The sequence below is a fragment of the Punica granatum genome, chromosome 6 (genome assembly GCF_007655135.1).
Source record: "Punica granatum isolate Tunisia-2019 chromosome 6, ASM765513v2, whole genome shotgun sequence".
NCBI lineage: Eukaryota > Viridiplantae > Streptophyta > Magnoliopsida > Myrtales > Lythraceae > Punica > Punica granatum.
This window is the reverse complement of record NC_045132.1, coordinates 23755464-23780702: the sequence shown is the minus strand read 5'-3', so window position 1 is coordinate 23780702 and position 25239 is coordinate 23755464. Positions and strand designations below refer to the sequence as shown.

Below are 25239 nucleotides of genomic sequence, written 5' to 3'. Positions count from 1 at the left end.
GGAATTTTTTTAACAGTCTCCTTATTTGTGCTTTGACGACTATTTTCACTGGTCAAAATGATTCTTCCCTTTTCATTTCTCCCCAGGGGAAAAAATAAAATTAAGAATTTTGAATCCATCCTCCTCCCATTTTGAAGATTTTGCTATTTTATTATTTCAATTTCTACCTCCCATGTGTTATGAACCTATTAAAGGTTCGACCTTAATTTTTATCATTACCGTCTTTTGTAGATATTATCGCGAATCAAAGTCTCCTGGTTAAGACTTGCTCAATGTTCGATACTCGGGTAAGATGGGTCGAAAAATCTTAGGATGGTGATTGTTGACGGGGTCCAACCCCACATCTATATATCCTAACCTTTAAGACGCGTGAGCTCGCAAATAAATTTGCCTGAGAAGAGAGGAAGGATAACCATCTCATCCCATTGAAAGGTTCTTCAACTTTCACTTTGTAATCTCAAAAAATTAAAGATCAGCCATTGAATACATGCACGTACTATACACGTAATGCATCAGTGAATTTTCCATCGGGTCAAATTTAGTTTCGTTGTTTCCGTCCTGTGTACATTGGTGTGTGTATTATGCTTTCATATGGTATGAATATATATGAACAAAAAGGTCTTAATCTTTTACCTCCTCAACTGTTCCAATGCCAGAACATAGAAAGCTTATTGCATCATCAAACACACTCAATTAACATAAAATATCGTATATTTACAAAAAACACATTGAAATGGAATATTATTAGGTTTTTTTTTGCATAAATATATAATATAAAGGGGGGATGGGGAATTTTGCCTTGTCTGTCTCAAGCGTTGGAATCTTTCTGAACTTTCTTTGCAGTTTTTCTGACATTAAAGATTAGAGCCCTCTCTCTCTCTCTCTCTCTCCAAAATCAGTCTGTAGCTTTGGTAGCTGCTGCATATGCTGCACAGTAATATTCCTTATGGCCCTACTTGACTGCTTCCCCCTCTGCCTCGTTTGGGTTCTTTGGATTGGAATTCCCATCTCATTCACTTCACGGGTCATCACCCCTAACCGAATTTTTTTTAAAAAAAAAAAACCTCTTTTTTTTTTCAATAATAAGAATTAGTTAAGAGGGCATAAGTTAATGAATATTTGATTATTAATTACAAAAATATAAAAAAATAATTAAGAAGGAGGAATGTGCTTGTGTTTTTTTGGAGGGCGGGCAGCTGCAGGAAGGCAGGCGAGTAATTCCAATTCATTCTCCCTCACCTCAGTTAGTGGGTTAGTGGGTGGGATGAGGCGTGCTTGCTGCTTCCTTACTAGTTTGCTGTTGATCCACGGGATGCACTCCTTTTCATATCCCAAAATTCTATGTGTATATATATAGATATATTTAAGTCTTTTGATAATAATCAACTTAAAATATTTTCTTCGACATTAATTTAATTATTTCATAGGACTATGTCCATATGTATTAGGATTTGCACATTAATTCTAGTTTCTATATTGTATTATAAATCCTGGTCAGAGAGTTGACATGTATGATAATAAATTAATAATCCGTAATCGATTAATTTCCTCCATCTTTTTCATACGACATTCCATTAAATTTCGCTCACCTAAATTTCGCAATAATTAAGCTTTAAAGTCAAATCATAACATATATATATATATATATATATATATTTATATCTATATCTATAAATTATACTTTTAGGCAGCTCATCATCTTTTACACGTAAATACAAAAATGATAAAATATATAATAAGGTAATAATAAAAAATTTTCCAAACTTTTCACATTTTAACGATTTTATCATGAAATATTTTTCTTAGCCGATTAAATCACAAATTACCGATTTGACAACAATGTTAACGCATAGTCAATATTCCCTTTTTTTTAACCAGAATTGCTGAAGTGTACATGATGGCGCCCCTTGGCTCGCGGTGATTGACCGAATGGATGTCACATTTTTTTAAAAAAAAGATATTCTGAAAATTAAAAATATAACAAAAAAGAAAAACAAAGGCCCTAAGACCGAAAGTGCGGGGGGAAGGGGAGGTGGCCGACAGTGAGTGTCTCGACACCAACCACCATTCCGATCGGCTATTGTCTCCGGCCACCCTAATTGGGGCGATGGGGCCAACATCGAGGCCCCCATCGATTGGAATCGAAAAACCCCAACACGACGGCTCGAACAGTCTTAACTGGGGTCGTCGATGACAGCAGAAGCGTTGGCGACCTCGGTTGGGAAGATGGTGGCTGGCTTTGAAATCCTCACTGCGCCACTCACCGTCAGCCACTTCCTCCTCCACACTTTTGGCCTTACGACCTTTTCTTCTTCTTCTTTTTTTTAAATATATATATTTTAAAATGTGGGACCCACTAGACCAATCACTGCGAGTCACGTGTACAAGTCAGAGATTCCGATTAAAATTGACAGAGATAATAACGGCATGCTAACATTAATGTCAAATTGTTAGTTTGTGATTTAATTGGTTAAGAAAAAAATTCGTATTAAAATTGTTAAAATGTAAAAAATTTGGATTTTTTTTTGTTATTAGCCCTATATAATATGCATGAGAGCGAGGAAAACGCGTTTAACTCTAACTCTATTAGACGATTTATATATAGCAATTTTTTGGTTATTAGCCCTATATAATATGCATGAAGAGAGGGGAAAACGCGTTTGACTCAACTCTATTAGACTATTTATATATATGAGGCTATATATGAGAGGGTGTCGAAATGATGAGAATGTTTTGTTCTTGTTCCTAGTGATGCGGGAGACCACTTTGTTTCTTGTCCATGTTGTGATCTCTCTCTCTCTCTCTCTCTCTCTCTCTCTCTCTCTCTCTCTCTCTCTCTCTCTCTCTCAATTCTCCCCGAAAATGAAGGGAAATGCTAATGATGGCTTCCACGAATGAAGTACAACAAAAAATATTTCTCTGTTATAATGATTATTTGTATTCCACAATCTTTGAATTCAAAATACATTCGACGTTTCACGGGTCCAAATAATATGTCCTCCCTCGAGGTCCAGGAACCAGTCAATGTTCCCATATCGGTTCACTCCTCGGTCCCTATTTCTTCCCCCCAGGAGAACGTAACTGGCATTTTCAAGGTTCTTGATCGATGACCGCAGGCTTTTATTCATTATTTTGTTCGGAGAGTCGAGGCGAGGCATGCCTTCAGGGAAGCGATTTGTTTTTCCGTATATGGGTTGCCTGATGCCCGTAGGAGGGCGGCACCATGCTCGGGGATTTACGGCATGTTTAGTTATCTTTCTTTGCATGATGCTCAATAATGTACGCTCGGGAACCAGTAGAAACTTACTACTCGGTCTATAAGGAAGATTTTGCTTCTTGGGTGTTTTTCCAATGTGGCCGGGTAAACAATTAATATTGTATTTGGGGGCATAGAATAAGCATAAAACAGTCCAATTGGGTTGGCTTGGCTTGGGGTTGGGGCCAACTGATGATCTCTCTCTGATAACACAAGAGGAACGGAAACATGACAAGATGATCTCTGCATATTGGGTTGGCAAAATGGAAGATATTGGGACTTGTCCTCTCTTTGATATTGACCCATCAACCCCCCCACTTTGGAAATATACTCAACACAAGAGGCCCTTACTAATAATAAGAATAAGAAAACCATACTCATATCACTAAAAAAAAAAAACAATAAGAATAAGAGGTTCATCCATACTTCGATTGGGTCTGACATGCTCTCAGACTACCACATCAATGCTTCTGTAAATCGGTTAAAACTAATAAGATCTAACCGAACTCTGATAATTTTCGTAATCTCATATTTTCCTATGTGGTATGCCTAGTTTATGCAATCTAATAGCAATTTCAGCTAAGCACTTTTCTATTAACTCAGAAAAATAAAGTATGGGAACATAACCCTATCTTTTATATGCGTCAATTGATCGAAATGATAACTGGGCCGAGTGCTAAACAAGCCCATATCTGGTGGATCAAATGCCTAGCCCAAAGGCCCATAGGACCCGCTCTAGCCGGCCCAACAGACTATATAAAGGCGCTCGGCGGAAAACCTTTTTGGCGCTCTGTGGATGCTTTTCACTGATCTGGAAATCGGTCATCGTCATTTCTACTATCTCCGTTGATCGTCCGACTTGCTCGCAATAATGAGAGAGGATTGTTGCAGGATGACGAGCGAGGATGAGCTGCCGTTTATCGGAGGGAGATCTGTCGCCGGAGCTGTATCGGTTCTCTCAATCGCCCCCGGACGTGTTTGGAAGTGGATTTCCGCTGAACAGGCGACTACTCCACCGTAATGCCGCTCCTAGCGGCTGCATTTTCAGCGAGGTAACGGCAATCATCATCTTTTAAAGTAATTTCTAGTTTCTCGTTAGTTGTTTCTGAATAAGATCGTGTGTGATGTGTTCTGTGTGTTGTATCTTATATGCGTGTATGAGTTGATCGACACATCTCTCTTGATGACCTCTGCATTGAGTTAGATGGTGGTGGATTACGAATGTTGCCGAGTAGAAGGTGCATTTCTGTTGAAGATCGACTGTCGTTGGCATACTTTTCAGGGTTCACTGAATGCTTGGCCAGTTGGCCTGTTGCAGTCGATACTTGATTGCAGTGCGTACGTGTGATCTGGTTAGAGAATTGAGCTCTGTTTTTGGATTATGATGATTATCTCTTCTGTAACTTCGAGAATTAGGAGGATAAGCGGGATCTGGAAAAGAGTAAAGGGTACACGAAACTCGATGGCTTTTACAGTAAAGGAGCTGAATAATTCATGCTGCTAAGTGATCCTGTCTAGAGGCATAAGTTAGTATTGGTTGGAAAGAAAATCTTGCACTAGTGGGAGTTGACGAGGATTGTAGCTTGTCCATTGATTATAGATTTCCAGAAATTACCTATTCATTGTTTTAGTTTGTTTCTCAAGTAAAATCTGAGGTTCGCTTGCAGTCATATGGAGGCTGGTCCCAGGAGGTTTTCTGTATTGTCTTCACCCATGAGGTTCTTAGCTATGGGCCTGGCAAAAGAAAAATTGGAATATGATCTTTGTAAAATTGTGTTAGCGATGCTATCTCTACTGCAATAACTGCAGTCGAGTACTTCCGAAATGTCCAGACCTTGTTTTGCTGAAATAAATCGTCGAGATGCTTTTGTATAAAGCTACATTATTAGAAGTTCCCCCTTTCTTTTAAAGTAATAGATTAGTTAGACTAATTATCTAATAAACTTGCTTAGAGAGGAAGAGGCAACTGGCTTGGATGCTGTCGTCGGTCTTGTGTTCAGAATATTGTGATAGTGCTTACTGGTAAACCAAAAATTTCTGCTATCAAAAATTTCTGCTATTATACGCAATTTTTCTTGCTTTATTAATTATGTGTCACAACAATGCAGAGCACCTGGTTGGCTTATCTCATTGTTTTTTCCTCTGTTGCCGTGACTCTTTCCATTACCGATCCTAATGTATCTTAGTAGTCCGATTGATCTTCTATTCCCACTTATATTTGACCATGATGGTGCGTGGACGAAAATATCAGAGTCCAAATTTGTAAAATGATGTCAGTCTCGAGTTATAATTTCTAGTGCCTATGACGTCATTACCAGGATTAACATGACTATCTTGGGTGAAGCAAGTCTTTGCTGCAACTTATGTGAGCATAGTTGATTTCAGTTGAAGTTTGAATACAAAACATAGTTCTTGGTAAAAGTTTTTCTAGTAATTCATAGGAAGTGAATCTTAGGATTGTTTTATTAATAATTCCCCAGTGAGAATTCAATTCCTATACGTTATTTCCTTGTCAGTGTGAATTCCAAGTTCAAGACATCTAACTGAAGTATCCACTTCTCCTCTACCGTGTTGGATCTCATACTTGTGCGGTGTGTTGAAGCTATGACAGTGACCACAGTTAATTTCATTTATTCGAATATTGTCAAACCATATAGAGTTCTGTCTATATCATGCACCTGAAATCATATAGTTGAATTACAGATTGTTTCATTCAATTGGATAGAACAAATAGTTGATGCGTCTTCTATTATGTGATTCGCAATTATTAATTGCTTGCACAGAGTACAATACCACCAAGCAAGTAGGATGCAAGGGGAGCATCCATAGAAGATGGTAATGCAAGATGGTAATCTGAGTTGGTGTTGGTCAGGTGGCTTTTTCCAGGTCAGTTCCTATTTCAAATTTGAGCCTCACAGTCTAATCTAGTATAAAGTGCCTTATGTGAGAGTAGTGGGCCAGTGGCCATTTCCTGCATAAGGTGCGCCTTTCTCAAATAAGTAGAATTCAGTTAGTATACCAATACCAAGATAATGATTAACCTTCTAATCAGTAATCCATCATGCAGAGAGAGAGGAATTATTTATGGATATGGTGCATTTGAGCACAAATTGATAGTCGTCTTGCAAAAATTACCAAAAAAAGGTGATGGTATGGCTATGACATTCACATGTATACATGTATAATAGTCCTTCCCTTGACTGTCTTTTCCTTTTTTCTGGTAGGGCCACCACTATTATAGATTATGTACCTAATGGCCAATTGGGTTAGAGTTCAAGAGATGAGGGAAAAGTTCCTCGTAACTTTCCATAATGCAGAGATTGCAAAATCCATGGGGGAGGGGGGGTGACACTCTGTGATGGGTGAATCTGCATGAGGTACCAGGTGTCTTCTAGGTGATGTAGCTCGTGAACTGATGTCTGAACTACCTAAAGGAGTCAAATCAACCATCTAATAATTGGATGTGGGTGCTCCTTATGTGTGTGAATCAACTAATAGTTGGATAAGGTTAGCTACATGATCCCTGAGTTGGACTGCTATCCTACTTTCACTTTCTGTCTTGATAAATTTATCAGGATAGCATAATGAGCTGAAATAGAAATTACTTGCACCGCATGAGATCGCATGTCAAATTGTTTAACATTCAAACTTAGGTGAACAGAAGTTTATATTTCTATAACATAAAGAGATTAAACCTGAAAATATCTGTGTTGATTTAACATCCAACAAGCTAAATTCCAAGTTCATGTGCAGTGATTAATACAGAAGTAAAACTTGCGTGCAAATAATATGCTCTGGCCATTAGTCAAGAGTATCATCAAGCTAAAGCGTATAAGCTTCTTCCGCCGTAGTTCTAAACACACTGGACTACTGGCCAAAAATAGAATTGCACTAATATCTGGACATATTCTATCCCTTGGTCTTGGAAGCATCGATAGCAATGGAATTCTGGAAGCTTTCTATAAACTTGTTTGATTGTCTCCATCCAAAAGAAGTCAAGAATCGATCTTATCCACATTAGGTTTTTTTTTTTTCCCCTTTGTTCACCCCATGGCTTTGTCTCTGTGTCACTCGGTATCCCAAAGTTTGAATGGTATCCCAGAGTTCTGTCTATGGCTCTCTGCTCACTTGGGAACTTTTTGTATATCCTAAGGTGATTTAACACGCTTAAGTGATATGGCATTTACGTAATCTCGGATGACATGAAGGTGTTGGGGCGTAGTGGTGTCAAATGTTTATCAACCTAACCTGGTATACATTAATATTATGCAACATTCAGTGTACAAAGAGGTGAGGATTAGGAGTTAAAACCTCGGGGTGCAAAATGTAGAGAAAAGGAACTCTTAGCCTAGGATAGGATAGGACGGTGAATGTGATGGTCGTGGCAGTTAGGGCCGGAGGAAAGTAAAAGAAAGGAAGGCCGAGGGCGGTGGGCAAGAGCCGAAATCCCTGGTCTGGGTGATGTCATGCATGACGGCAATCCTCTTTTTGCGTCCTGACTCTTGAGAGCCGCAATTCTTCTCCCGTAATAATGCTTAAAAAGTTAGAATTAGATCAACTCTCGATGTCCAACACGTGATTTTTCATAATGGTGGGCCCCACCATTATGATGATTATCCAAGGATTTTTTACTTCCGTCGCAATCATCGTTATAATTGATTGCAATAGGGTGCAAACTGCTTATATTCAAAATTCACTTGACGAATATTTTATACAAACTAACTAATCCCATTTCGGATCAATATTTCAGCCTCATAAGGTTTTTCTGAATTGTGGAGCCTTTTCTGTCATTGAGACACTATATAAGTTCTTATATGTCGTAAATTTCATAAATTGCCTTTCCATCATCATCCCTAGTTCATCTCAATACGGATTTTTTGGGCAACGCATCATGGCAGAATTTTTTCTCTTTTGATCTAAATTATGTCAAAAGTTGGTCACATTGATTCCGTCTACTATCACCATGCTTCATGGATGGGAATACTCCATCTACTTGCCTTCCAGTATAATCTTCATCAATTGACCCGAGTTTAGTCTTTGTGCTGCAAAATCTTTGAAGAATCTTCTTCTTCAACGCTTAATCGGCAAAAAGGGAGGTCAGAAAAAAAATTAGTGGAATATATTATTCACCGGGTGGGGACTGAGATAGCTAAACAACCCAGAAGATAATGCAAATCGAGAATTATTTATTCTACCCCCTTTCCTTTTTGGGGGTATGGGCGAAGGCAACTTGGTGACTGATGAGTCCACTAGCTCCTACTAAATGTGGCAATAAAAGTGACAGAAAGGGTTGTCGTGGCCGTCCACTCCTCGGACATCATGTGCGCCTGACATCCCTCTCCCCTTACTTTTTTCCCTCTCAGCTCAGATCAGCTCTCCTCGTTTTTATAATATAGACAGTTACACACACACATAAATATACATACGACCTCTCTTACAGAGCTAATTGTCGGTCAGGTAAATCCAAACCAAATCCAACACGAGAATCCGGACCTGGTGATATATCTCCTAACTTCAATCGTCCTGATGAGCGACTTGGGAGCTGTCCCTTCTCTTTCTTTCCCTTTCCGAGAGAGAGAGAGAGACGATGACTTTCAATGTGATTAATAATTTTGGTGCAACTCTTTTGGTCATCCATATCCACTATCATTGTGATCCCTCCGGCCTCTTTGGCTGACCATTCGAAAGCCGGTGATGCGGTGCGGACAGAACTGAGGACCCTGTCCAAAAATTCAAACCCTCTCGCCTTCTCCTCCCCGTAAAATATTGACCCGAAGAAATGCTATTAGTATTACTGGTTCTTGTTGCAAATTCACGTCTCGATTAATAGTTAAGATTGTGTGCACAACAAGAAACTTGGTCCTCTCCGCAAAGCCTTCTCCTTGTATACCGTAACAAGATGTTGGCCTGGGAAGAAGACTCCTTGAGTTGACATGCCAGCTCAGCGAAAAGGTGGAAAAGATATTTTCCCTGGTGGGCTCCACTTTACCTCAGAAACTAAAATTACCCTTTAATCCCTCATCATCAACTGTGGGGGTGTGGGCAGCTAACGACAGCAACTCTCCCCCAGCACTTTCACATGTTTTTGTTACTACAAAAACGGAGGGAAACAATAGAAAATTTGCTGAAAAGACGTCCCCTCCATCACTCGGCCACTCCCTTCACACATACTTCTCCCCTTCTCCATTCCTCTCCTCTTTACGGGGCATCATCTTCCTTCGCTCGTTCTTGCTTGACAAGACGGGAACTTTAGCTTAGCCCTTCGAGAGATTCTCTTCTGAGTTCGTATAGATGGTGAATCCCAAATCAAGAACCGGGGTGAGCGCGCCCTGCGACTTCTGCAGTGAGCGAGCTGCTGTTCTCTACTGCCGGGCTGACTCCGCAAAGCTCTGTCTTTTCTGTGACCAGCATGTCCACTCCGCAAACTTGCTATCTCGCAAGCACACGCGGTCACAGATCTGCGACAACTGCAGTGCGGAACCGGTCTCTGTCCGCTGCTCGACGGACAACTTGGTGCTTTGTCACGAGTGTGATTGGGATGCCCATGGCAGCTGCCCTGTGTCTGCCTCACATGATCGCACGCCAGTGGAGGGATTCTCAGGCTGCCCTTCCGCGCCTGAGCTGGCAGCTCTCTGGGGCCTGGATTTGGAAAAGAAGAAGCCCAGTCCGACTGGCCAGATGAACCCCTTGATGCCGAACGTGGTCTATGGGTTTCAGGACTCGATCGTACCGACTAACAACCCGTTGATTTTCTCCAATATGAGCTGTGGAGAGATTTTGAATGCCTCGAAGAGGCAGGACCCCGGCACTGGGAGGTCTAAGCGGGTCATTCATGAGCAGTTGCTGGAGCTGCTTAAGCAGGACGTAGTTAGTGGTGCTGGCGGTGGCAATGATAATGGCGAAGGCGGTGGCGGAGAAAATATGGTCCCAGGGACGCCCAATATAAATGCTTGGGAAGGGAATATTGATGGGAGTGGCGCTGGCGTATTTGGTGATGGTGCGAGCAACACCGCTGTGGGTACTGTTCCTTCACAGATGTTGCAACAACAGGGGATATTCACGTCATTACTGATGTTGCCGGGGCCAATGGATTTGAAGGAGAGTACTGAGGGAAACACCCAATGGGAGAGTAATCCCAGTAGGACTGCTCAGGTTTGTTCTTTTCCTTTCTTTCCCATGGACATTTTCTGCAGTGGTCTTGGCTCAGTGATTAGGTACCTTTGTGTGATGTCCAATTAGGCCGATGCCTGCTCGATTTAGGGGGGGGGGGGGGGGGGTAATATTTTTAAGCTTTTGGCAGGGAGGTTGGACCCTTTAGTTGAAGCCCAAGATATCATGTCAATGAGCCTAGCATGACCAAATAGGATGTCGATGCTAACAGCTGATTCAAATTTGAAAAAAATTATCTCGCTTCTCTCTGTTCTTTTGGGTGATTAAAAAAGATCCACAAAAAGATGTCTTTAACGCTCCACAAAATGCTTATGAATTTTCTTATTCGCATTATCCTTTTTATTATTGAAGGGTTTAGAGTCTTAGACATTTCAAATTCGAGGGAGATCTAGGATATATTATTTTATCTAAGCTTCAGAGAGATTTTGAAACCCTAGCTATTCATAACTTATTGTTGCCTTATTTTCTGTTTGACTATAGATTTACTGAGGTATTACCTCATTAGCATTTTCAATGATGGGCTCCCTTTTGTTTTGTACAGGAGCGCCTAGAACTCGATGTTACAATTTTGATGGTCTCTTCATTTCTTTGTTAAATTTAAGGCCTGGGAGCCATTTAGTTATTTTCAAGTGGGCCTATGGCTTATGTGTAATCCTTTACTATCTCAGTGCAATTATCTCTTTCATCTGACATGTTATTTGCATTTGCAGATATGGGATTTTAATTTGGGACAGCTGAGGGATCATGAAGAACCTGGTCTGTTAGAAGTCGGATATGTTACAAATGATACAGGCTTTACCATCAAGAGTTATGGCGAACTCTTGAAAGAGTCATCGTTTACGAGCACAAAAGTTCTGGAAGATATGTACCAATTTAACTGCTCCTTGGCTCACGAGGATGTGACATCCTTCATCGTAAGAGTTCCTATGCCCTGATGCTACTGACATTGTTATTTACTTGGGCGTGCTCTTTCTGTTCTATTAGTTTATGTTGCATGCTGTATAGCCTTCAGACCATCTTCTTACACAATATCAGCTCTACTTAGTGGGCTTTAGTGCTGCCTATTAGCGTTACTTCGCTTTCAAGCTCATGCTGCGTTTGATTCAGGCTGAACAGCACGGCTTTTGAGTTAAGGCAGCAAGATGATGATAAGTAGCAATGGTCTTAAAATTCCTTAGTGGTGTTTTTCTTCTTGTATTGGTTCCACACATCCGGAAAATGCAACGTTGCATCTTCCACGGTGGTTGATAATGATTGTAGTTACTGTTGCTGGAGCTTTAGCTAAGATAGAATTAATGTTTGCATAAACTATCTGAAACTTCTTAGCTACTTGAGTTTTCGTGTAGTTTTTACCGATCTTGGAAAAGATACCAGTGGCACTGTGTCCAGGATGCCCTGGAATTAGTTACCCATGGGCAAAGAAGATTGTAAATCAGAACTATGTTCACCTCAAACACCAAAAATAGATGAGTAATATAATCCTACCCCGGCAATCAGTGTGACGCAAAGGATTTTATACAGTAGATTGTACAATTGGTTATTTTAAATCCATGTGACCTAGGACGGTAGCTGAAGGTTGTCCATGAGCAGTTGAAGGGCGATGCGCTTTTTCAATCTAGTGTAGTAATGATGGAAAATGAAGTATTTGTATTTAAGAAGTGCAGGACTCACACATGCATTTACAGCTTGGCCTTCCAATTCATGTTGCTCTATTGATTTTCTCTCAAGGATGAGGTCCACTTAGCATGCATGGGGTGTGTCAGTCGTCCTTTCAGTATTTATGAACATTAGGCATCGTACTTATGTCATGCTTACAGCAACCTTCTACATGGGAGGGAGGTAGCATGTTTGCTTTCCTCGCTGAAATTTGGGAAATTCAGTTTTCGTAATCTTCTTCTCATACTTTAACGGCGATTTCCATCTCCATGGATCCTCTCTAGATTTGCTTGATCCAGTTGTTGGGTTTCATTAACGCTTGATTTTCACCTCTGGTGTCATTGGTTGCTTGATTTGCATTTTCTATCTCATGTACATGCAAACTGCCGGCATTGTATGATATGTTTGTTTTCGCATCCAAAGCAGCAGAACAAGCACCCCGCAGCTAGTCAAGGACCGGCAACTTCCGAGAGCAACAACTTGCCCATCCCAAGGACATCCCCCAATGCCATCCCTGTTAAGCCCAAAGGCTTCACCGTTTCTACAGATAATAACCAGTTTGCTGATCAGCCTGTTCTCGTGAGGAGCGACAGCGGGAGAACAACAGCGGCGAGGAGGGCCAATGTGGACCTATTGGCCCAGCACAGAGATAGTGCCATGCTCCGCTACAAGGAGAAGAAGAAAACCAGAAGGTACCTCCAGTTGCTAACGGCGGCTTCCTCCCATTTTCCTGCTCCTCTTTATCGTCTCGTGAGCTTTCTCCTCTGTTTATCTGCAGGTATGACAAGCATATAAGGTATGAATCTAGGAAGGCCAGAGCGGACACGAGGAAGCGGGTTAAAGGTAGGTTTGTCAAGGCTACTGCAGCTCCCGATGGGTGATTGTGAACTCGAGCTCATGGACAGATGATAGGGACGGTGGTCCGGTCCCTCTTTGTTTTGTCTGTACATATTCTTTTTGCCCCCCTTTATTTTAGGCAGATTTTTCACACGCTAATTGTATAATTTGAGCAGTCAATGTAACATCAGTCTAAGATCATGCTCGATTTGGCATTTCTACCTGGCTGCCAGCCTACCCCGGAGTTAGAATGTCTAAGGCATATTTGGCATTTTTTTGGTTCGGTGAAACGGTAAGATGATAAGAAAGCATGCAAACTACGGTCTTGTTTGGACTTCATTTCAACTATGTATATATATATATATAATTGGGTTGTAATAATAAGGCGGAGGGAAAAAATAAATAAGTAATAATTGTATTGAATTATGAAAAAAAATGAGAAAATATAATGAATAGTTGTGTGAAAATAGTAATTGTGTTATTAAATCGTGTAAAAAGTAATGAATGGTTGAGAAAATTTAGTGTTAAAATTGAATTGAATGGTAGTTAAAATAAAAAAAAATTGAAAAAAAATAAAACTATAATGATTATATTATTGAATTGAAGATAAGTGGAATAGAATAGAATAAAAAAATTACTCTAAAATCAAATAAAAAGTCTGAGTCAGGAATCCATTTTTGCAGCATAATACTAGAAAGCATAGAATTCTTTGAATGTCTCTAGGACAATCGGACAATCCAATGGAGGTGGAGGATGTCACAGTTCTTGCTGAGACCCATGTGCGGTTTGACCATCATGATTATGAAAGCACGATCCAACTTGGAATTTCAGCTTTGAGGATTTGATCTTCTGGGCTATCATCCATTTTATATATTAACCGAAGATTTGACCGCAATGAGCTCGACTTTCATTATATTAAGATTGATGATCGAAATTTCTTCAAAAGGACCTACCTTCTAGAAACGGATATCCTCGAGTCTAAAATGACTATGTGCATAAAATTTCAGTGCATTCTTCTCGACGATCTCTAATATGCTACGACATTGGTTCAGTTCTAGACGGACTTCCTGCTCGTGGAAAATGGCTCTCTCGTCTCAGTAACAAAGTGAATACTGATGCTGCTCGCTCGAAATATGTAGAAGTTATTCCACGGCCACGAGTATCCAACTAACATGCCCGCGAGCTTGTGGAATGAATGACTCCAAAAAAGAAAAAAACGAAGCTTCTACTCTTCAAAGTCAGAGCATCGACTTTTCTTTTTTCTTTTAATTTCTTCTTTGATTTTTAGAATTGAGTAGGGTATAATTTTTGTTTTAATTGGTTTGTAATGATTGTGTTGTTAAATTTTTGAGAAAAAATAATGAATAGTTGAAAAAAAGTAATTATTGTGTTGTTGAATTGTGAAAAAAGTAATGAACAATTGAGAGAAAACAATGATTGTGTTGTTGAATTGTAAAAAAAGTAATGAATAATTTAAAGAATTTAGTATTAAAAATTGAATTAAATGGTTAAAAAATTGATGAAAAAGAGAAAAAGTAATAATTGTGTTGTTGAATTGAAGTTAAGTGAAGTTGAGTGGAGTAGAGTTAAAAAATAATTATAAAATCAAATGGGCTAGTTACAATTCTTTAAACTTTTTTTTCCCCGATAATTTAATACTTTGAAATTTCAAGTTTATATAAATGGAAGAACCGAAGCTCAGCTCAAAATGCAATTAGGCTTAACGAAAATATTAGCTACATCGATCTTCTATGTACTGCTCCTTCATGGCCTCTAAGACAATCCTCATCCCTCTCATCTTATTCGCCTCCATTGTTCCTGCAAATTGTAACTTTGAAGGTAGGTAAGCCGATCTCATTATTCGACCACGATGTAATTACATCGTAGGAGGCATAACACGGCAAACCTTTTCCTTGTGCGATGTTTAGTTTCACTTGTATTCTCTCTTTTTGACTTTGGATGCACGCAGCCGATGTCCTGTACGGATGGAAAACCAAGTTGACGGACCCGAGCCAGGTCCTCCAGAGCTGGGACCCGACGCTGGCTAACCCGTGCACATGGTATCACATTACGTGTAATTCCGAGAACCGCGTCACCAGAGTGTGAGTAAATACTGTGATCTCAATATGGATGTTTCATGGCAGATAATATTGATTTCTTGGAGATCTGAAATTTGGATTTTGTTGTTGATGGAAGGGACCTTGGGGATGCAGGCATTTCAGGGCCTCTTGTCCCTGAGCTGGGCCTCCTCACTAACCTGCAGTACCTGTGAGTTATAATTATCAATCGACATTTTTATTTATTTATTAAATCCCAATAATTAATTTTGGGGAAAATATGAGATTAAAATATATAGTAGTAATTTCCATTTTATTTATCCGCTAGAGACCAAATTCAATGTTGAATTACTTATACTTGCAGGGAAGTGTATGGGAACAAGATCAGTGGATCCATTCCAAAGGAGATTGGGAGGTTGACAAAGCTTGTGAGCCTGGACCTCTACCGGAATCATCTCACTGGGTCCATTCCTACATCCCTTGGCAATTTGAAGTCCTTGAAGTTTATGTATGTATCCGGTTCCCTCTTACAATTAATGTAGTTAATTAATTTACGAATCTCGATGTCGACCGAATAATTCCTTGGTCCGCTTGCACGAGGAAAAGTTTGGGTGGAAGCTTTTATAAACCATACGAAGTCATTAATTTGCATTATTACCTTATGCTTCGGTTCAGTTAAGAGCAATTAATTCATGGTTCACTTCTGAGACAAGTTCGCCTTATGGATGGGTTTCAGGAGACTGCACAGCAACAAGTTAAGCGGTACCATCCCGATAAAGGTCATCGATCTTGTTCGTGTGGGCACTCTGCAAGTTCTGTAAGTCCCTCTTCATAATTAGCTGAATGAACCTGTTTATTATATTTCCATTTCAATAATAGAGAGATAAACTATTCTGCTGAAAAGTTCTTCATAATTCCTTAACATATGAAATGTCTCGATGATCATTCCACAGGAACGTTTCCGATAATAATTTTTCAGGAACTGTCCGTCCCACCAACATTACAGGTACATATAAATACCTTTATCATTAAAAAAAAGAGAAGAAAAGAGAAAATATAGATTATTATTTTGTATGTGCAGTTTTGATCTTAAGATTATATTCGAATTCTTGAAGCTGCAATATCAGTTTTAAAGTTATATAGTGTTCTCTTTTGCAGGATATGCAGTGACCACCATAATACAAGATCCAAAGCTCGAAGCTTGACGATCAATTTATTGGAATCACATTAACTTATAAAATGACAGATAATGGGAGGCTCATATAGACCCCATCATACATACATATATATATTATGTCACCAATAAATTTCGAGTTTCCTAGCTCTCAAGTCCGATTGTGTATTTGTATTGCGTTTCTTCAGTATCATCATAATGAAGGAGCGAAATAATGAAATGGAATCCCCCAACAAAGACTTTTTTTTTTTTGTCCAGTTACAATAAAAACGCAAGACCTAGTATAATAAAAAAAAATTTAAATAACTAATAATAAAAGAGCACGGGTAGTACACAATAAAGACATTTTTCTCATGAAAATGATTTGAAATTAGACTGAGTATATATATATATGTATCTATGTATGTATGTGTATATAAGTATACACACATTGCCCCCTCGTGATGAGTCATAGCAAAGTGGATTTCAGATTTGAATAATTAAGGAAGGGAAAGAAAGAAGAGGAACAACATTATTTTTAATATAATTTTTTTTATTGTTATATAAGGGGTTGATGGGCCTAATGTATTGAAACAGTTTCTCAATATAATTTTAATGGGTAAAAAAATGCAAAAAAAATAAATCCATGAACACTAGTTGGTCAGTAATTGTTGATTTTTTTTTCTTGGGTAAATAAAAGACTGTCATTCAACTCAGTAATTTGTTGATTCAAAACATATGCAAAAAGATGTTCTCTACATGGGAGGGAAGTAGCATGTTTGCTTTCCTCGCAGAATTTTGGGGTGTTCAGTTTTCATAATCATTCTCATGCTGCAGTGGCGATTTCCATCTCCATAATTCCTCCAAGATTTGCTCGATCTAGTTCGGTTTCAGCAACGCTTGATTTTCATCTCCGGGTGTCTCGGTTGCTTGATTCGCATTTTATGTGCAAAAGGTCGGCAGCGTGTGATATGTTTGTTTGCGCAGTCAATGTAACATAGATCATGTTGGATCTGGCATTTCGACCGAGCTGTTGCTGGTCTTTCCTTACTACTGCATATTTTCTAGGGTTGAGTGAGATGAGGCCCCGTTTGGATTCAAAAAAATTTGATTTTAACTTTAATTTTAACTTTAACTCAACACACTACACAACAAAAACACATGTTTCCCAAGTCAAATTTATAATCATATCTCATTTGTCATTTTTCACAATCAAAATCAAAATCAAAATCAAAATCAAAATCAAAGTAATTTTAACTCTGAATCCAAACGGCCCATGAATATCTAATCTTTCTTTTGGCACGTCTTCGGTATGTGAAACGACAAGATGATTATACAATATGGAATCGGTTTTCACAGCATATAATATTTGGAAGCGTAAGTCTGAATTCCTCTGGGACAATCGGGCAGTCCAAAAGGTAAGGATGATACAATGCTTGCTGAGACCCATGTGCGGTTTGACCATGCCATTAATCATTATGATCTTGTAAGCGTAACAACTTGGAATTTCCGCATTGAGGATTTGGTCTTCTGTGCTATTATCCATTTAATATGCACCTATTTGACAGCAATGTCCTACACTTTCGTTATAAGATATAAAATTCTCTGAAAGGATTGACCTTCGAGAAACGGATCCTCGATCTAAACGATATGTAAATAATTTCAGTATCTTTCTTCGACGAACTCTAGTATGATACGTTATTGGTTCAAGACTTCCTGCTGGTGGAAGATGGCTCTCCCGTCCCGGTAACGAAGAGGACATAGAATACCGATACTGCTCGAAGAATGAATTAATTTCATGGCCTACTATCGACTAACATGCCGGACAATGTTTATTATGCACTCCCCGGAGCTTCTGAAACGATGGCTTCAATGAAACTTCTGTGCTTGCTCACTCTTCAAAGTCAGAGCATTGACTTTTCCTTTTACCTTAATTTCCAATTTATTATTTTCTGTTTTATGATGGGACGGCGTCAATTAATATTGACCAATTCTTTGAACCTTAAAGTTATATATGTAATATAAATGGGAGGACCGAAGTTCAGCTCAAAATGCAATTAGCTATCTACTGCTCCTTCATGGCCTCTAAGACTAATCCTCATCCCTTTCGTATTAGTCGCCTCCATTGTTGCCGAACTGTAACTCCGAGGGTACGTACACCCATCTAATTAATCGATCACGATGTAAGTAAATCATAAGAGATATGACACGTCAAACCTTTTTCCTCTGTTGTGTGGTGTTTCTTCTCGCTTGTATTCTCTCCTTTTTATCTTTGGATGCACGCAGTCGATATCCTTTACGGATGGAAAACCAAGCTGATGGACCCAAATAATGTCTTTCACCAAAATAATAATAATGTCCTCCAGAGCTGGGACCCAACAGTGCCGAAACCCATGCCGATGGTTTCATGTTACGTGTAATCTCGAGGACGGCGTCACCAGAGTGTGAGTAAAGACTCTGACTTTAAGATATATATACATATATATATATGTGTGTGTGTGTGTATTGGATATTTCATGGAAGATAAAATTGTTTTCTTGGAGATCTGAAATTTGGATTCTGTTCACGGAAGGGACCTTGGGGTTGTAGGAATTTCAGGGCCTCTTGTCCCCGAGCTCGGCCTCTTGACTAACCTACAGTACCTGTGTGAGTTATCATGATCAATAAACTTTTTATTAATTAATTTATTAAATCCCAACAATATTTGGAAAATATATGAGACTAAAATAATAGGAATTTCCCATTTTATTTATCTGCTAGAAATCAAAATCAATGTTGAATTACACTTGTAGGAATGTATATGGGAGTAAGATTGATGGATCCATTCCGAAGGAGTTCGGGAGGTTGACAAAGCTTGTGAGCTTGGGCCTCTACCAGAATAATATCGTTGGGCCCATTCCTAAATCCCATGGCAACTTGAAGTCCTTGAGGTTTATGTACGTATTAAGCTCTTAATGATCTTGATATCGATCGAATAATTCCTTGATCTGCTTGCAAAAGGAAAATTTTCAGTTGAAGCTTTAATGATAGTACGAAGTCATTTGCATTATTGTCTTTACGCTTCGATTCGGTTGAGAGATGTTAATTCAAAGTTCACTTCTAAAATAAGTTTGCCTGATCGATGGGTTTCAGGAGACTGAACATCGACAAGTTAAGCAACACTATCCAGATAGAGGTCATTGATCTTGTTCGTGTGTGCAGTCTGCAAGTTCGGTAAGTCCCTCTCCATAATTAGCTGAATGAACCTGCTTTTATTATTTTTCCATCTGCATGCTATATAGAGATTAACTATTAAGCTGAAACATTCTTCATGATTATTAACATATGAAATTTCTCGATGATCATTGGATAGGAACGTCTTGGATAATATTTTGTAAGAAACTGTCCGTCCCCCCAACATTAAAAGTACAGAGAAATTACTTCATCATTTCAAAAAATAAAAATATGATTAAATTATTATTTTCGTATGAGCAGTTCCAATCGTAACATTAAATCCAAAATCTTGAAGCTGCAATACTAGTTTTAAAGTCATACGTTTTTCTCTTTTGCAGGATATGCAGTGACCACCATAATACGAGATCCAAAGATTTGAAGCTTTGATCAATAGATTGGAATCACATTAATGTACAAAATGAAAGTAAATGGGAGGCTTAGTCCCGTTTGGTTTTATGATGTGATTTTAGAATCATGATTTTAATTTTAACTTTACCCACTACATAACAAAAACACACGTTTCCCAAGTCAAATTTATAATACCATCTCATTTGTCTTTTTCCACAATCAAAATCAAAATCAAAATCAAACTTAGTTTAACTCTGAAACCAAATGCCTTATTATATATTTACATCACGAAGAAAAATTCAAGTATTTCCTCTCAAATCCGATTGTATGGCCATTTTTTTTTCTTTTCAGTATCTTCATAATGAAGAAGTGAAATTAATGAAATCCCCTCAACAAGTCTAAAATTAAGACTTCTTCCTCGTGAAAATGATTTGAAATTGTACAAATACATTGACCACTCATGATGAGTCAAAATTAAAGAAATGTAAAGAAGAGAATAATGGCTGAATCCTCACTTGATTAGGTGAAGTGAATTTCATTGTAATATATAGTCGTATACAGTGTTCTGTGAACAAAAACAATCTAAACATGACTAAAATACATAATATATATAGAGTAAGTTATAATGAGCTATAATGACATAAGATATGCTAAGATTTGGGATAATCTTCTCTATTACTCCCCCGCAAGCTGAACGGGGACTTCGCCACGTGAAACTTGGACCGAATGTCTGCAAAGCGTGAAGAAGATAGACCCTTGGTGAGTGCATCGGCTAACTGTTCATCAGAGTTAATGAAGCGAATAGATAGTTGCTTATGCATGAAACGCTCTCGCACAAAGTGATAGTCAATCTCAATGTGCTTGGTCCGAGCATGAAAGATAGGATTCGCAGTGAGATAAATCGCAGAGATATTGTCGCACCAAAGAGTCGGAGGGTGACACTGTGAAATCCCAAGTTCCCGAAGGAGAGACTGAAGCCATAAAATTTCAGCAGTGGCATTGGCGAGACTCTTGTACTCAGACTCAGTACTCGACCGGGCGACTGTCCTCTGCTTTTTGGAGCTCCAAGAGACGGGATTGGAGCCAAGGAAAACAATGAAACCACTGACAGAGCGACGATCAGCCGTGTTACCCGAGCCTCCCAAGCCGCCTCTGCTACAAGAGTTCTTCTTGCCGGCGTTGTTCTTCCCGTAGTTCTTCTTGCTGCCGTTGCTTCCCTTTCGCCCGTCCGTGTAGAGAACTTTTGTAGGTCCTGCGCCAAGCAAACCTGAAAGTGGAGCACTCGCAGAGGGATTCGACTGAGGTCCGTGAGCGTAGAGGCGGCGCTCTTCGTGACCAACAAGCAGAGATTGAAGCTCGTCGGTACTCATAGTAAGCATCCGCTCTGACTGGGCTAAAACAATCGGTTCCCAATCGGGAACGAGCCCTGTGTAGATTCTGCGATTGATGTCTGCTGGTGTTTTAGGTTTTCCGATTTGGGCATATCGTAGAGCCTGTTCTTTCACCGTTCCGATGAATTTTGCCATTGACTGACTCCCTTTCTTCAGGTCACGCCACTGTTGATCAAGAAGATCCTCCTGTGCAGCGGTTTGAGTGAGAAACGAGGTGGCAAGGGATGCCCACGCCTCCTGAGAAGTCTTAGCAGCAAGAATGGTGACGCCTATTTCCTCTGTTACTGCAAGCATCACACAGGTTAGTGCAAAATTGTCTCTGGATTCCCACCTCAGATAGTCGGGATTAGGTGTTGTAACTCCATCTGCTTCGGTAATGGTTTTGTTTGGTGCAACTGTTCGACCTTCAACGTGGTCCAGCAACCCATAGGTAGCAAGTAGAGGTGTCATAACACCCTTCCAGTATAGATAATTTCTTCCATTAAATTTGACAGGAATAGTCGGGATACTTGAAGGAGTTTGAATAATAGTTGATGATGAAGAAGGAATGAGTGAGGTATTGTTAGTATCAGCCATGAGTGTAGAAGTAAGAATGGGAGAGATTAAGAGGACTGTGAGAAGGGCAGAGAAAAGCCACAGGTAAGGATCAAAAGAGATAGGAAGCAATACGGGTGTTATCCCGATTTAGAGCTCTAATACCATAAAGAAAGGTAAAGAAGAGAATAATGGCTGAATCCTCACTTGATTAGGTGAGGTGAATTTCATTATAATATATAGTCGTATACAGTGTTCTGTGAACAGAAACAATCTAAACATGACTAAAATACGTAATATATACAGAGTAAGTTATAATGAGCTATAATGACATAAGATATGCTAAGATTTGGGATAATCTTCTCTATTAAAAATAAAGTGGATTTCAGTTTTGAATAGTTAAGGGAGGGAAAGAACAAACAAGAACATTGTTTCTTTCTTTTTTTTCCCTTAAATGTAATTTTGATGGGTACAAAACATGCAAAAAAAAAATGTTCCCTTTACAGTGGACAAGTTGGTCAGTGATTTGTTGATTCAAAAACTAGAACAAAAAGAAAAGCAGGAAAAAAGAGGCTTTTTTTTAGGTCTGACCCCTTACTTGTGTTCTTTTGTAAAAGGAAAATTGGGGGAAAAAACAAAAACGAAAAACTAATTTCCTTTAAGCGTATGGATGGTCGAGTTAGTTATGTATGTCTCGATCAAAAACTAAATCGAGCAATTTTCTTCTTAATTCTAACTTTAAGCGTATGGTTATTTCTTATGTTAGTTGTTTCCCCTGAAGCAAGGACAAGCGTACGGTTAATATGCATGTGTATATGCGTATCTTATATGGTTGGATTCATGTAAAAGGATAATCACAAATACAGAGTGTGGATATAATACGAGTTAAAACTGAAGAAAAAATGAAAACACTAGCGGTAGTGTTGGAGGCTTGGAGCCTTCCCAGACCTAACGACGAATCAACTCTATTTATCTTCAATTCAACAATATAATTATTACTTTTTAAATTTTTTAATATTTTTTAATCATTCAAATCAATTTTTAATATTAAATTTTCTCAACTATTCATTACTTTTTCATATTTTTTCTCATAATTCAACAATAAAATCATTACAAATTAATTAAAATCAAAATTTAACTCAACCAAACTCTAAATCCAAACCCAACTCGTAGTATTTACAGCAGGTGAAGCTAACTACAGTACGCCTTTGTTGCCCCCACTTAAATTCGAAAATGTCTGATGCGAGTGCCACTGTGTTATCGTGTTTGGATTGGCCCCTGATATCACGGTTGTCGTCCTTACGTGGCATCATGGAATAAAAAATTGACCGTAATGAGGAGTCAAATGTTGTATGCTGCACCCACTTGATTCCTTCATGGAAAAGACAATGGGTCCCAAGGTGGGTATTCGTGTGGAAGTGATTATACAATCATGGCCCGTATGGAAAACTTTTCCCTTTGAAGAACATTAATGGAGACCATAGGAAGACTTTCAATTGCAATGTGAGAAAGATGAAATCATTAGTGCTCTTGGCTTAGTCAAAATCACTTCTTTTCAGGAAGTGGAAAATGGAAATCACGCATGCAAGTCCATCTTTCGGGTCTACCACACACCACCACCATAATCTCGTTCAAAAGTTAATTATCGGTCTAATGATGATCTGGCGAAGAAGACTAATCCACTCTCGGAATGTAACGGGAAACTATGATACCGAGCAAACGTCTAGTGGAGTCTTCCAAGTCAAGTCACGGTAGAAGACAGATATAAATAAGTAGAAGAAATGAATACAAATATAGTTGCAGTTTGCGAGCCGATACTTCGATTGAAATTCCTTCCTGACACTTTTTTGGAATTCGGGAGAGAAGTATCGGAGCTCTTGGATCCATAAGTACTTGAAGATCCTGAGCATCTAATAAATGCGAAAAGTCTCTACGAGCATTCTATCGAAGCAAAACGGGAGGGGTCTTGAGCGCGAGCATTCAAACCCGAAGAAAGTTAGTTGACTAAAGCAAAGATTAGTTCTTTGACCATATGATAATGACACTAGTAAGAGGGAAAACTAAAGCAATATTGGACAGAAGAGAGAGACCCGACTTAGTATTATGTCGAACATGAAAAGAAGAGTCCCTCACATGCAGCAATCACTGATTATCCCACTGTTTGTGTATGTGGACCTGATGATCATATTGTTTCTCTTCTTTTTTCCATTTTTATTATAAAAAAAGAGATTAAAATTAATACAAGAATATTTGGTAAATATACATAAATAACATATACACTTTCTCGAAAACTTAGGCACTAAAAGTATTTAAGTAAAGCTAAAGTTCACTTCTTCAGATCAAAATTTACGCTTTCTCCCTTCTTATTTTTACACTCTACCTTCTTCTCGTTACCATTACATGAGTGGTTAATGATGAACCTGAGGAGGTATAAGGCTGATCCTAATGGTCCGATGGGCGGGTATTTTTGGTGTTAGCTGTTGGAAGCTTTGGGAGTGGAGAAATAAGGAGTTGTTCGACCCTTCTTTTCAATGCCCCACTAATATCACAGGTTCGGTGCTTCAGTTCTCCAAGGAGAGTTCCGAAGCCATGACTTCAGCCCTTAATGGTCATAAACAATCTCGAGAATGGAGGTTCATCTCTTGGGTTAAACCCAATAGTGATTGGCTCAAGCTTAATAAGGATGGTGCCTCGAAAGGGAACCCTAGAGCTGCAGGGACGGGAGGTCTACTTCGAGATAGTGATGGAAGATGGTTGAGCGGTTTCACTCACAATATAGGGATCGCGTCGGTTGTAGTGACTAAATTATGGGAGGTTCTTATCGGTTTAATATGCATGTGTATATGCGTATCTTATATTAGTTTTGTTGTTTTACATTTACTGAGCTGCTGCTCCGATTAGCCTACAAAATATATATATATATATATATATATATATATATTGAAGCGTTAATCTATATGTGGTTTTGCTAGTTTTTTATACGGATTTCACTGCATTCAATACAACGGAAATGCGACTCGCGAAGCAGTGCGGTCATGTCGGAATCTCGTTGGACCGAATTACATTAATTAAATTGATGTAGTGTAAGCATAACAATAATTATATTCGGTGGGTTGCATTGGGAGAATTAGTTTACTTTGGACACTGCCCAAAGCTTTGATATATACATACAAATAAAGCGCATGCATGCATTTAAATTGAGCCTCACAAAGACACAGAAACAGAATCTAAGAATATATGAACAAAGTAAGTTCTGATGGGGAATCGCACATCTTATTGGGAACAAGAGAGAACCCATGCACCAATTTATCCAAATATAAAATTAATTTAAATTTATATTTAATAAAGCTGGTTGGATGGCAGTGAAACAAGGCGGCTCATTCGATAAGATTCAAGTTTAAGTCACCGTTAATTTGATTAGGAGAACTTCCATATATCACATGTGCGACTCAACTTAATTACTTTACTACGAGCTCGTAAAGTGTTCGCGTGGCTTATTGAGATTAGTCGGACAAATCTAAATGCCCATCGATATATTAAGACAACATTTTTTAAAGTTTTACATTCTAACTTTTTTTTTTTTTTTGGGACAGAATAGAATGAGCATATATGTATATATGTCTC

The 25239-nt window shown here is 38.8% G+C and overlaps 2 protein-coding genes, 1 long non-coding RNA gene and 1 pseudogene across 4 annotated transcripts; all 4 read left to right on the top strand.

The window, feature by feature from the left end:
- Positions 1-4046: 4046 nt before the first annotated feature.
- LOC116211054 lies at positions 4047-5132 on the top strand. The gene is made up of 2 exons (XR_004157611.1): positions 4047-4308; positions 4924-5132. It is a non-coding gene; the product is annotated as an uncharacterized LOC116211054 (long non-coding RNA).
- A 4158-nt stretch (positions 5133-9290) lies between these two features.
- On the top strand, positions 9291-13258 carry LOC116211053 (zinc finger protein CONSTANS-LIKE 14). Of its 2 annotated transcripts, none has more exons than XM_031545246.1 (4): positions 9291-10408; positions 11137-11340; positions 12506-12774; positions 12861-13258. In XM_031545246.1, exons 1-4 carry the CDS (start codon positions 9548-9550, stop codon positions 12961-12963), a joined length of 1437 nt encoding a protein of 478 aa, XP_031401106.1. In that variant the 5' UTR covers positions 9291-9547; the 3' UTR covers positions 12964-13258. The 2 variants fall into 2 exon arrangements, with proteins under 2 accessions (XP_031401106.1, XP_031401107.1); XM_031545247.1 differs by having other exon boundaries at positions 9322-10408; positions 12509-12774.
- Positions 13259-14622: 1364 nt separating this feature from the next.
- LOC116212485 (leucine-rich repeat protein 1-like) lies at positions 14623-16400 on the top strand. The gene is made up of 7 exons (XM_031547118.1): positions 14623-14758; positions 14889-15021; positions 15116-15187; positions 15341-15484; positions 15713-15793; positions 15930-15982; positions 16135-16400. The coding sequence occupies exons 1-7, from the start codon at positions 14671-14673 to the stop codon at positions 16179-16181; spliced, it is 618 nt and encodes a 205-aa protein (XP_031402978.1). The 5' UTR covers positions 14623-14670; the 3' UTR covers positions 16182-16400.
- A 2047-nt stretch (positions 16401-18447) lies between these two features.
- On the top strand, positions 18448-19729 carry LOC116212281 (annotated as a pseudogene).
- Positions 19730-25239: the final 5510 nt, after the last annotated feature.